At 39.1% G+C, this 13,693-nt stretch overlaps 1 protein-coding gene across 1 annotated transcript in view; it reads left to right on the forward strand.

Moving 5' to 3' along the window:
- Positions 1-13,693, forward strand: part of LOC136016649 (BOS complex subunit NOMO1) — a 29,570-nt gene that overhangs the window by 352 nt on the left and 15,525 nt on the right. The window contains exons 2-17 of the mRNA XM_065684205.1: positions 244-333; positions 1,614-1,659; positions 2,098-2,198; positions 2,322-2,428; positions 2,619-2,691; positions 3,232-3,384; positions 4,867-5,004; positions 5,774-5,863; positions 6,641-6,746; positions 7,174-7,324; positions 8,555-8,732; positions 9,703-9,844; positions 10,698-10,829; positions 11,523-11,659; positions 11,935-12,022; positions 12,996-13,059. Coding sequence (XP_065540277.1) covers positions 244-333; positions 1,614-1,659; positions 2,098-2,198; positions 2,322-2,428; positions 2,619-2,691; positions 3,232-3,384; positions 4,867-5,004; positions 5,774-5,863; positions 6,641-6,746; positions 7,174-7,324; positions 8,555-8,732; positions 9,703-9,844; positions 10,698-10,829; positions 11,523-11,659; positions 11,935-12,022; positions 12,996-13,059 — 1,796 coding nt within the window. The remainder of the gene's footprint in view (positions 1-243; positions 334-1,613; positions 1,660-2,097; positions 2,199-2,321; positions 2,429-2,618; positions 2,692-3,231; positions 3,385-4,866; positions 5,005-5,773; positions 5,864-6,640; positions 6,747-7,173; positions 7,325-8,554; positions 8,733-9,702; positions 9,845-10,697; positions 10,830-11,522; positions 11,660-11,934; positions 12,023-12,995; positions 13,060-13,693) is intronic.

Below are 13,693 nucleotides of genomic sequence, written 5' to 3' on the forward strand. Positions count from 1 at the left end.
GCTGGCTGTGGTTGCGGCCTGGGTTCAGTTGAAGTAGGTTCTTTTTCAAGCATTTTCTTCGGAGTCCGGGGCTGAATTTGTCCGGCTTCGCCTGGCAGATTGCTGTCTTCTTGCAATAAACCTTTTCCCTGTTACCCCTCTGGTACACACGGGTGCTGTTGTGTAGAAGCACTTGGTTAGAGAATGCCTGGTTCAGGCGTTGCTCACATTTTCTTAAAGTATCTTCTTGTTTGTTTCTTTTAGATTAAATTATATACAAAACATGGTACCTTGAAATACCAGACAGATTGTGCTCCAAACAATGGGTATTTCATGATTCCCCTCTATGATAAGGTAAGAAACTGAAATACCAGTGCTGTCTGCCCTGTGATGGAGGCAGGAGCTGTCTCCACGTTCAGATCTGTCAGCAGAACACCCCTACACATGAAATATTTGAATCAGGACATCATTTGTTTTGGTTTTGACCAAACTTTCAACGTATTCTTTTTGTAATGCTGGTATTTTCTCTTTGTTAACTATTATGAGAAAATCCAGGTAACTTTAGCTGCAGTGTTACATTTGTGCTGCTTATCTGAATGACTGCAGCATTGGGAGACAGTTTCTGGCAACAGCCATGCGCTAGCAGCAGTGCAGATACTGCACAGAAAGTACAGCTACCTACATAGTACAGATAAAGCTTTTGGTTACCTGCCTATAGAAATGCAAATAAATTTATATAAGAGTGTGTTTTGATATGACTGAATTGAAAATAAGTTGAGTGACTACTGGCAGATGTTAAAAATGTCTTAAGGAAATAATACCGGAAAAGCTCAGAATGTGTCAAAAGTTTGATGTCTGTTTAAGCTGGAAAGATGTTTACATTTAAATGAAATACAAGCTGCCCTCAGAAGGTCTAAGTTAACTGGGGATCAGAAATAGAATCATAAAATAATAGAATGGTTTGGGTTGGAAGGGACTTTTAAAGGTCACTTAGTCCAACCGCAAAATAAACCCTTCCCTTCCCAGTCTAAGAATGTGAGATGCCTTCTGAGCTCTGTGATTTCGTTCTTAGGCCTTTCCATGAATGAATTTCAGAACATATGTGGCAGAACATAATGTGGTGCTCACTGCTTTCAAGAGGATCCCTGTGTAGATTAATACTCTTTCGGTGCAGAGCTTTTAATAGGATTGAATTTTTTTTATCCCTTGTCTGGGCAGAATGACTGAGCAGGACCTTCTAGTGAAAATACTAAAGGCTGATTTAGAGCACATTTGTTGGGGCAGGTAGAGATACATTTGAACACTTTCTAACTGAGCTGCTTGAATATGAGCTAGGTTTGGTCTGGATGGAGTATAAACATGGTGATACTTACTTTTGGTCTTAGCTGGCTGGATGTGAGCCCAGCATCCCAGCGTGTCTGGGTAGATATTGCTGCTTCTTTGAATGGAGTGTCTTAGGTATGAGGAAGGGAGAAGACTGACACTTGAGTCTTGTGTTACTCTGCAGCTTGATGCTTATGTTCTGACTTTTTTAATTGTAAATTGTAAATTCTACAATTCTAATTTTTAATTGTAAATTCTTAATTGTATTTAAATCAGTGAAGACAGTTACTGCTTTCTTATTTTGTTTTTAGGGGGATTTCATTCTTAAAATTGAGCCTCCCCTAGGGTGGAGTTTCGGTAAGTGCTCGTAAGTCTTCTTACAATAGGGTAGTGTATCTGCAATGTGAGATTTAACCATCTCTGACTTGCAGTTGGCAGGGAAAATCAAGTGCTTTTCAAAAGAGATAAGCTTTACTGTATGGTTTTAATAACTAAAGTGTTCTTACTAAAACTGAAGATAATAAAGCTATAAGGTATATACAGGCAAAGTAACCCATGAACTGAATCGAAGGAATGTGAGTTCTTGACAAAAGTGGCTGCACTGAGAGAGAGAAAGAGGATTTTCAACATCAGGGCTTGTGGGTGCTTTAACTTTGCCGAGGCAGGACTTCCACAGCAGCCCTTGTGTGCTTGAGCTAATGCATTTCTGTGAGAGTTCTTTAAAGCTAAAGTAGAACTGCTTCATGTTTGCTCTCTCACTAACTACCATGCTGTTTCATTGTGCTCCCCCTCCAGAACCAACCAGTGTAGATATCCATGTGGATGGCATTAATGACATTTGCACAAAGGGAGGTGATATTAACTTTGTGTTCACAGGGTTTTCTGTGAATGGAAAGGTTAGTCTCCTTTATCTTTATTTATTCCATCTTATGCTAATTCTGCCTTCATAAAAACATTGTACTTCAGCTCTGCAAGTTATTTTTATCCATTAATACTCTAATTTCTGTTCATTTTGACAGGTTATAAGCAAAGGTCAGACATTAGGTCCTGCTGGAGTCCAGGTTGTACTGAGAAATGCTGGCAGTGACATAAACATACAATCAACTGTTACACAACCTGGAGGAAAGTGAGTGTGGGTGTTGCATACTTAATTCATCTGCTCATTTACACAAGCTTATTTCAATTCTGCTATATCAACTGGGAAGATAGCAGTTCTGAAATATGTTTTCTAATGTGCATAGAGTCTGAGTTGGTTTTGTATAAACAGATGTTTGTGACTATTGCTGAAGAGATGTAACCCCTTTCTTGCCTTACAGGTTTGCTTTCTTTAAAGTGCTTCCTGGTGAATACGAAATCTTTGCATCTCATCCTACCTGGATGTTGAAAGAGGTTAGAGCCTACAGAAGTTCTGTTTTACTTGTTTAGTGAGGGCGGATCTGCTAAACCTTGTATTGATCAACTAGTGTGAGGAAGGGTTTTTGTGAGTGGACAAGATTAGTGGGGTTTTCAGGCATGTAATTTAGGTTGTCAAGAAACTGTCTCATGCAGGCCAAGTTTGTTGATAGTGGAGTCAACCAGGGCAGAACTGGCAAGTGAGCTCTTGCTTTTGGTCTTCTAATCTTATACATTTTGCAAGAGCTTGAATATTGTAGCAGATGATCTAATCTCTCCCTCTCAGACTGCTTGCTTTCTGAGAAGCTCTGTGATCCCGACCTGAGATCCCGACGTATTCCTAAATCAGTAAACCAGAAAGAATACTGTTTTGAAAAGTATCTTTGCTTTAGTGTCTTTGTGTTTTGAATAGCCTCTTTGAGCAGTGCTGCTCTGGCCTGTGTTTCTGTTGTTAAGTATACAACTTCTGATTGTTACTTAGGTGCTGTAAATGAGATGCCTGCTTTTGATGGAGATGTATGTGTTTCTGTATTTCAGTCAAACACAGTGGTACGGGTGACCAGTTCTAATGCTTATGCTGCTAGCCCTCTGGTTGTTGCAGGCTACAATGTTTCTGGGTCAGTCCGAAGTGATGGAGAACCAATGAAAGGGGTCATGTTTCTCCTTTTCTCTTCTTCGGTTACTAAAGAGGTAATGGCGTATCAGTACCTTTTCAATATGAGTATGGACATAAAACAGCAGCTAAATAGCTTCCAGATTCATATTGCCCTGATACTCGTCTCTGTCCTTCATTGAGCTTGGGTTATAGGAAACATAAACTGTACAACCCCTCAGGCTGTATTTTTTGTTTGCTCTTTGCTTCACCTTCCCCCCCCCCGCCCCCCACCTTTTCCAACGATGCCCTTGTAATACAACATTTGTGTGCATGCTGAGTTTTCACATGACCTCCATGGAATTATTCAGATATGTAACACAATAGCCATCTGTTTCAATATTGCAAAATTGAAAATTGAGGCTTAAGGTCACAAGACACAAGAAATTAGAAAATTCTTTTAATTTCAACTCTTTTAAACTCTTCATTATTATAGAATCATAGAATAGTTAGGGTTGGATAGGACCTTAAGATCATCTAGTTCCAACCCCCCTGCCATGGGCAGGGACATCTCACACTAAATCATGTCACCCAAGGCTCTGTCCAGCCTGGCCTTGAACACCGCCAGGAATGGAGCATTCACAGCTTCCCTGGGCAGCCCATTCCAGTGCCTCACCACCCTTACAGTAAAGAATTTCTTCCTTATATCCAATCTAAACTTCCCCTCTTTAAGTTTTAACCTGTTACCCCTTGTCCTATCACTACAGTCCCTAATGAATAGTCCCTCCCCAGCATCCTTATTATTGTTTTCAAACAGCCTGGTTCCTCAACAGTCAGGCTGGTCAGGGGCATAGGAAACTAAGACCTGAACTGAAGCAGGGAACAAGTGCAAAATACAATACCGTTCACGTCATGTTATTGATCTTTATATTCCTTGTGGGTCAGCAGATTTGAGGGCTATAGTTTTACGACTATTTTTCTGGTTACACGTTTTAGCATGTTAAATGTTGGTTAGCAAATGTGTTCCCTCATGAGAGTGATGCTTCTCCATGGTGGAAGACCAGCTTCTGGCACAAGATGTTGTCAGACAAATCCTGAAATTCACTATATGGCAGCTGTAATTTGTCTTCAGCATGAGGTCTTAATTGCTTTTCGACCTCTTGATGTGAAGACAAAGTTCAACAGCTTCTCTTGCCACCTTAAAAGTGTGTTATGAAAAGAATGTGAAACATTTGGACATGTGCTGTGATTTGTAGAACTCTGTTCTGTAATACTAACCTTGTCCACAGAACTGAAGTCAGTTAATGTTAAGACATGCATTGCAGTTCTGGGGTACTGGAGAATGCTGAATTTCCGTATTTTCTGTCCTAATTACTATGAAGTTGATTATTGGCTGTTTTTTCTACCTTTTACGTACACATGAATACGAAGCCATGCTTTCAAGCCTTGCTTCTAAAATGGTTTTGTACTTCCTATTCTTCATTCACAGTATAGTATTTTGAACCCTCCTACATCCCCCCCTGTAATTACTTTCTGTCTTCTTCCATGAGAAAAATGTTGTATTGCATTTATTGCCACAGGATGTTGTGGGCTGCAGTATTTCTCCTGTGGATGGATTCCAGTCAAGAGATGAGTCTCTTTCCTATTTGTGCAATGTTGTATCAAAAGAAGATGGATCTTTCAGCTTTCTGTCTCTCCCGAGTGGGAAATACACTGTGGTAAGTATCTAGGAAGTTTATTGTTTGTCCATTGATTTATTTTTTTCCACTTTCATTTTCTAAATGCATAATTTTGTAGCTGTTAAAACATAAATAGTTGAAATATTTTGAATTTGATGAAATAATCGGAATAGGAACCTCCAACCTAAAGTATATAACACTGAAATAAGTTGCTGTAACAGGGCTCTGTGGTGTGGTTTCTGGACTAATTGCAAGTCAGTCTCTGAGTTACCTGAATGCACTGGCCAGTCACAGAACAACACCTAGAGGCTGCTGGGAGACTGGAAGTTTCAGTCAGCTACAGCCTCACGTCCTTTGAGTTCTCTTGTTTTCTTTTTGCCCATTCTTTTTATTATATCCAGGTAGCGTAGGAGCATGGTTGTCTGTGCAACACTAGAGTGATGGTCCTGCATTCTCAGTCTGTATGCTTTAGAAGTGGGATTCAGACTTTTCTTACTCCTTTAACCCTTCTAGCGATGATACAGTATCCTATCTATAAGCCTTTGCACATCCAAGTACCTTTCCTGTATTCTGAGTAGAGGGTTTCTTTTACGTCTCTTCAGATAATCTCATGGTTTCCATCAAACACTCTTGAAGTACTGCCTTTATTCTTGTCTCCATCCCTCTGAGTTACTTTTTCCAGGAAGTTTGCAGCCCATTTGATCTTTCATAGAGGTGTGTGAGGGTGATAAGGACATGGAAAACAGGAAAGGAAAATAATTCTGTCATTATTGCTTCTTAGGAGTCAAAGTGATTTATCTTCTTTCAGATACCTTTCTACAGGGGAGAGAGAATTACCTTTGATGTTGCGCCATCTAGGTTGGACTTCCTCGTAGAGCATGACAGTTTACAAATTGAGGTAAGGCATTCAGAAGAAATAATATTTTTCTGCCATTCATTCCTGTTAAAGTGTAACTGATCTTAGCAGAAAGCAGGTGTATTATTAAAAAAGCTTCTTTGTAAGAAGTTTGAAGACATTGCTGTGCATATCCTCTTGTACAGCAGGCAGAAGACAACATCTAGCATCATGCTGTATTGCTGCACTCAGTCCCTTTTACTAGGAAGAAACAATATAGGAAAAAGTGGTCTACTGTGCTCACTTACATGTCTGTGTTGCAAACAAGACAGTAATCTTTCAGATTGCTTAAATTTTCTCATTCAGATTGTCAGATAGAATCATAGAATCATAGAATAGTTAGGGTTGGAAAGGACCTCAAGATCATCTTGTTCCAACCCCCCTGCCATGGACAGTGACACCTCTCACTAAACCATCCCGCACAAGGCTTCATCCAACCTGGCCTTGAACACCGCTAGGGATGAAGCACAGATCTCTGGAGAAGGGCCTGTAGGCTTTTATGGTTTGCAGAGTGCCTTGTGTAATGGCATTATGATCTGGGATTTGGGTCTTCTGAGCTGTCCTGATGCAGATAAATTGAGAATCGGTTCCTGTGCATAGGGGAATGGTATGCCTAGAGATTGATATGTACTTTTATTGTGATTATCTTGCTACGTATTTTTTTTTCTTAAAGCTGGAAATAAATTTTCTTTATGTGTGTGTGGGAAGCAGTGTTGATTGCTGTAGGTGTTTGCTTTCACTGAATAAAGGATTAATGTTAACTTTTTTTTCCTATTTCAGCCTGTTTTCCATGTGATGGGTTTCTCTGTCACAGGCAGAGTGTTGAATGGTCCTGAAGGAGAAGGAGTTGCTGATGCCACTGTGACTCTGAATAATCAGATTAAAGGTATCCAGTGGTCTTGGTCTTTGTTGCTACAGGGAAGCCTGTACTAAGCTGAAGCACAATAGTAGTGTATGAGATGCAATTAACCCTTCAGGGTAATACACTACCTTTGTTGCCATTTATTTGAAAAAGTAAAGTGGTTTTCATGCAGTTGATTAATTCTGCATTTTCTGGCTTAGATGAGAAAATTAGGTGTTTGTTTATTTTGCTGCTGAAAATTTCTTAGTTTCTTTCACCCCTGTGCCAAATTGTGCTTTGAAATACAGAAATGAATGTTGGTGTAGTATGAAAGCTTAATACTGTTTCTTTGTTGTGCAATATAAATTAAAAATAGCATAAAGCAGTGCATGCCCTTTGGCTCTTTTGGCACATAAAGACAGACAGTCAACGCATGCTCTTTTTTTTTAATTCTTCTTGTTATTTGTTACAGTAAAAACAAAAGCTGATGGCTCTTTCCGCCTTGAGAACATAACAACAGGTACATACACAATTCATGCCAGGAAAGAGCATCTGTTCTTTGATACTATTACTGTGAAGATTGCACCAAACACACCTCAGCTAGCAAACATCATTGCAACAGGGTAAGTACTGGTGGTGTGATGAAAATGCTGTTTGTTATGCAAAGTCCTTTTCCATGTCATGCCCAGACTTTTGTACTGTTGTCAGGAGCTAAATGTTACTTGAGAAATTCATGGTAGATAGGACAGCATGAGTGCTAATAGGATAATACTTTGCTCCATACTAGTTAAGGTTTAGAGTATGCACTTAACCTCTTCCTTGCAAATAAAGATGCCAAGACATAGGTATATTGAGCAGTTTTAGAACATTACGTGAACCAAGTAGCTTTGTGCCACTGATACTGCACCTCAGATAGTCTCCTTATGTGCAGGACTGGAGTCACATAGCTGTCTGGTGCTGTGGTGTACCAAACCTCTACATTTTATTGCTTTCTCTCAAGTTCATAGTTGTCTTATGTGGATAATCCTTTTCTTGTTTGTGATTCTTTGCTGGGCATCAGCCAGTGTAATGAGAGTGTAAATCTGTGCAGTGGTGGGAGATACAGCATGAGCTGAGGAAGGCAAGTGGGGCATGATTCAGCATCCAGGAGTTTACCCTGGCGAGGAAATAGTGGCAACCTCCCAGAGAAGTGAAAACTAGGACCTTACTGAGATAAATGGCAACTAGGTCATACAGACCTAGGTAGCTAAAAAGAAAAAATCCCTGTGTGATGTTAAATGATCAGTTACAGGGTTTTTTTCAAGTCACTAAATATGTGCTGTTGAAAGTGAAAAGTAAAACTTAACAGCTTCTAATTTGGCATCTTGTTTTGTTTTTTTTCACAAGTGTAGGTGTACTAGGATTGTGTTCCAGTGAATTATCTATCATACTTGAGGTCTTTCACACAAGTCATTTCAAACTATTTAAAACCTGAAGGATGGCAGTCCTGAGTCAATTGCCGCCTGGGGGGAAAGAAAAGAAAAACAAGAAAAAAGGCTTGAAGTGATTGGGTTAGTGGTGGGGAAGAGTGAAACAAGTTGCTTGAAGATAAAAATGTAGCATAACATCATGGTAACTTTATAAAATAAAAAATCTCATTAATCGTACATGAGTTTGTATTTGCACCACTGTGTTTGCTTACAGTATCTCTTTTGTATGAATGCTCTTTCAGGAGGAATCCATTTCAATTCATGTGTTAGGACCTCAACACAGTGTGGCTTACTTTTTAAGGAAGGTGTTTTAAAACAAGGTTTTGTTTTATGAGCTTTGTCAAATCAAGATACTTATATTGATGGTTGGCTTTTATTTAACAGATTCAGTGTGTGTGGTCGGATCTCAGTAACTCGTTTCCCTGACACAGTCAAACAGATAAGTAAATACAAAGTAACCATGATGCCTCAAGATAAGGAGAAAGCATCACTAGTTACAACAGAAACTGACCTACAGGGAGCATTTTGTTTTAAGGCAAAATCCGGTACATACAATGTTCAGGTAAGAAGAGGCTTCCATTTCTTCATTGTAGGACTGCTGGGAGGTTTTAGAGATTTTAAACATTTAATTTAAAAAATTTGTGAAGTTAAATTTAGATTTTTCCTGGTCTTTTCCTCCTGTTTACACTATTTAAACAATGACAGTAATTTCCTTTTTTTTCCCATTAATAAGCTGAGATTCCCATGCTCTTTGTTCTTTACGCTTGTTAAAAGGAGATGAGGCCATTTGGGTTGAAAGCTCTTATTTCTCTCTCATTTTAGTTGTGATATCCCTTAGACTGCTTCTTAACATAGTATATTATCCTATGAGACATGTAATGTTTACTTTTCTCAGTTGCCTAAATGATTCCTGAGAACCTGTAGGAGAACCACCATGAATTTTGCATTGTGGAAGATAGTGCAGGCTGGAAGACAAGGAAGTGCATGGTTATAAGTATAGAATCATAGAATAGTTAGGGTTGGAAAGGACCTTAAGATCATCCAGTTCCACCCCCCCTGCCATGGGCAGGGACACCTCCCGCTAAACCATGTCACCCAAGGCTCTGTGCAACCTGGCCTTGAGCATTGCCAGGGATGGAGCATTCACAGCTTCCCTGGGCAACCCATTCCAGTGCCTCACCACCCTAACAGGAAAGAATTTCTTCCTTATATCCAATCTGAACTTCCCCTCATGTAAGTTTCAGTTTAACTTTCCTCTAACTGTCCTCATAGATAATGAAATAAATAGGCTAATGCAGAAGCATTATGAAGTTCAGTCAGACTTTTCAAACTGAGGTGTTTGGAGGATTTTTAGCTCAGTTTTATTGCCATTCTTTGAAGGATTTTTATTACAGAATTTTGGAAAGCATATTTGGGAGACTAGTTTTGCTTTTCCATTTTCTCATTTCTGGTAAGGGGATTGAACTCAGCAGAGTGTTGTACTTGGACTAGCATCTAAAGCTGGTGATGTCTTGGTGTCATATACTCTACAGGTGATTATTCCAGAAGCTGAGACCAGAGCAGGATTGGCTTTGAAACCCAGAATGTTCCCTGTTACTGTTACAGACAGACCAATAATGGATGTGACCTTCTCTCAGTTTTTGGCTTCCGTCTCAGGGAAGATCTCTTGTTTAGGTGAGCCAGTTCTGAAAGTGAAATGGAAATGGGAACAGAGAACTTTAGCACTGCATGTGTGAATGAGTACTGTTTAGATCAAGACACATCAGCTCCTTTTTTGGGAGACCTTACAGCCTAGTGATGTACCTTAATAAAGTCTGAAGTAAAGTTATGTACCTAATTTTAATGCTTGCTAGGAATAAGCAAGTATTCCTTCCTCAGGAAGGAATTCTGACCTCTTTTCCTCAGAAGATGCATAAGTTCTAAGAAGAAATGCTCCTGTCTGACACTAGATGTACTGTACATCAATCAGAGGAGTATTGGAGGCAAAAAGACATCAAGAAATAAAAAGGCAGGGCATGTAAAAACCTGTAGGTTAGAGGCTCAAGCTCTCAGCAGAAGCTTGCAATCTCTGTTCTTTTTCGTGAGCTTTTACTGTTTTGTTTTTGTATAAGGTTTCTCTCTGCTGCTATTTTTCTTGATTACCCACTGATTTCAGCAGATGATGATTGGAGCTTGACTTTTTTCTCTCTGAATCCTCTCTGCACTTCGTGTTTTGTCTCTCAGGTGTTTACTGGGACCTATAGTCTCTGCAGAGCAAGGAGGACCCAGGGATTTAATGTTGGCCTCTGGTTGTTACTTGCCATTAAATAAAAGAATATGATTTGAAGTCTCAAACTTCCCGAAGAATTCAAAAAGCACTGGTAAACATGTGCTTAGGATATAAGAGTTTTAATTGGAAAAATTCTCTAGTGGAAGAGAGTTATCATTTTAACCTTAGTACGCATGAAGCTTGCTTGGAGTGGGGGTTTTGGAGGCCAATCTGGCAAGCCAGTGTGCAGTCTCATTTTCTCCTGTCTTTTCTGCGCAGATGCTTGTGGTGATCTGGTGGTGACATTACAGTCTGTGAGCCGTCAGGGTGAAAGACGCAACCTGCAGCTCTCTGGAAACATGGACTCAGTGGCCTTCACATTTGAAAATGTGCTACCTGGCAAATACAAAGGTTGGATTATGGGGAATTACTTGAAGTCTTACTTTAGTAGCTAAATTTGTGACTTAATCTGTAGGCTTCTATTATAGATACTGTTTGCAGTATGCCCGCCATGGAACTAGTTTTGAAACTTGAAAGAATCGGGAAAAATACAAGAGTTGTCGTGGTTTAAACCCAGGCGGTAACTCAGAACCATGCAGCTTAATAATGAACTGACTTATCCCAAGCTTAAGCTTAGGGGCAGACCCTGCTTCCAGAATACTTCTCGTAACAGCAGCATGTGTTTTGGCCAGCCTGCCTTGGCCTCCTGCAAGAATGAATTGTTTTCCAGGGAAAGATGCGGGAGCAGTGTATACAGATTGCTCTTTTTATACATGAGTCAGAACATCTTTGTTCCTGATGGAATTGGAGGTTAGGTTCTGATGTTCTGTAGGCTTCTTTGACTGTCACAGTGGTAATGCACATTGCAGAACTTCCCAGGGTGACCAGACTTCATTAATCCTTTTTATAATAGCTTTTCTGTTACGGGACATGCTGGATTCTTGGTGATGCTGCAGTGAGACAGGTCTATTCCAGCAGTCATTGTCTGGCTTTGAAGTTTATTATCAGGGAAGTTAAAGTGATATGAGCTTTTTATACCACAAAACCTGCTCTTATTCACACAGTTTTACGTTACTAAAATGCTTTGTGTGGTGTATATTCTAGTAAGCATTGTACATGAAGACTGGTGCTGGAAGAATAAGTCTTTGGAGCTGGAAGTCATGGAGGAAGATGTTTCAGGAGTAGAATTCAGGCAGACTGGATATATGCTGAGGTGTTCTCTTTCTCATGCAATTACACTGGTACGTAGATAACAGACATCCTTGTATTTTTTTAGTAAATTTGTGAAGGTAGGTTGGGATATGCTTGGAATCAAGGCTTTCTTATGTCTAGGCAGTCATAAAGCACAGCAACATTCATGTTCAGAGTGCTTTGAGATTAGTCTCTCAGATTTAGTTAAATGGTCTTATGTTGTTAACTGCTATGAAAGAGAAGCATTAGTGTATGTTTAGTCAAATACTGTTTTAATTTTGTTGTTTGGAAGTTAGTAACAGCGAATTGTGTTGTGGCTTCACAGGAATTTTATCAGGATGGAAATGGACCAGAGAATGTTGGTGTTTATAACCTGTCCAAAGGAGTTAATAGATTCTGTCTCTCAAAGCCAGGTAACAGCTCTAAAATGTTAGTTTAAAAACCAAAAAGGAACCAGTCAAGTAATACTGATGGGAATTAAAAAGGAATCACTTGTGGTTTCTGAGAGGCATTATTTCGTTTATGCATATGTGTGTATATATATGTGTATATAGATGCTCTGTTCTAAGTTTTTGGAATTCTCATATTATTTAGTCCTTTACTTAAATACAGATTCCAGAAGTAAAATAATTATTTTCTTTTACTTCATGAATGGCTTTGATCTCCAATGAATGAAGAGCATGTTCAAATAACCTTTATCATATGGGTTCCATTTGTCAGTCACATTAAAATGTGACTGACAAATGGAAGTTTAATTTCAGTACAGGATTCTTGAGGTATAACTGATAAAAGTACCACAGGGTTATCTATAACAGGAAAAAAGAATGTTTTTAAATTAGATTATTTTTTTTCTCCTTTTAACATCTTAGAGCTAATTCTCTGTTAGGCCACCTTAGCAAAACAGTTAACAAATTTATTTGGTTTTCATCCAATTTTCAGCTTTAATCCTTAGAGCCATTGGTCTCATTCATAGAATCATAGAATAGTTAGGGTTGGAAAGGACCTCAGGATCATCTAGTTCCAACCACCCTGCCATAATACAATTCACAATGCAATAACACAATGGTTCTGTAATCAGTCAAAGGGTATTAGCTATGGGGCCATTATAGGTTACATCTGAGCTTGTTTGGTTTGTTCCGTTTGTAATTATGTTTATCTGTGGTGATGCCTAATTGTGTTTTGTGTCAGCATATGTGAGAAATTGCACAGCTTCCAATAGTGATCTGTGACTGAACAGAGGCAAATTAATTGACAAGCGTTTGTGTGAAAGGGAGATGTATAGTCAGCTTTTATAGTTGCTTCTGTACCATGGATCTCTTGAGAGTGCAGCCAACACACTAACCTTGAATTTTTTCAGTGGATCATTCTCTGACTTAATATTTACAGGTGTATATGAAGTGACTCCGCGTTCCTGCCACCAGTTTGAACATGAGTATTACACTTACGACACGTAAGAGCCTATCAATATGCTTCCATAAAGCTTCCTTCTGCTGCAGCAACTTTATTTTCAGCACTTCAGGTTGTGTTGCTATGACTGTCTCTGACCAATAGAGGGGAGCTTTAGGAAAGTGTATCAGACGTTCGCTTGCTTTTTCTGGTCTTAAAAAAATAACTAACGATAGGCTTAAAGATGCTTTTGGTACTTTAACAGGATATTTTTGTCAGCCTTTTGTCTAATATTGGTTTCTTTGTTTTGTAACAAAGGAGAGATATTTCAGTGGAAACTGTTGATCACTTGAGGGAGTCAAAATGCAAAAGATGAGATAGTAAGTTTACTCAGAGGCATGTACTTACTGTTGTACATCCCTAGAGCCATGACTCTCTGGTGATTTTATTCCTCTCTCTCCAGTTTTTTCAATCTGAATAAATATTCACCCTAATGACAAGTACACAGTGCTGATCTTCCTAGGATAACCATGTTTTTATTAGTTATTTATAGGTTGTGGTCTGGCAATGTGCTTAATGGCTCTTTGCTTCCAAAAAGAGTATTTGTGTTCTCAGACTACTTCTAATTCATGAACATGGCAGAAAATGAATTCAGCATTAAGATCTTATTCTTTTCTGCTGTGTTAGTGAATCAAAAG

This window comes from Lathamus discolor, chromosome 6 (genome assembly GCF_037157495.1).
Source record: "Lathamus discolor isolate bLatDis1 chromosome 6, bLatDis1.hap1, whole genome shotgun sequence".
Taxonomy (NCBI): domain Eukaryota; kingdom Metazoa; phylum Chordata; class Aves; order Psittaciformes; family Psittacidae; genus Lathamus; species Lathamus discolor.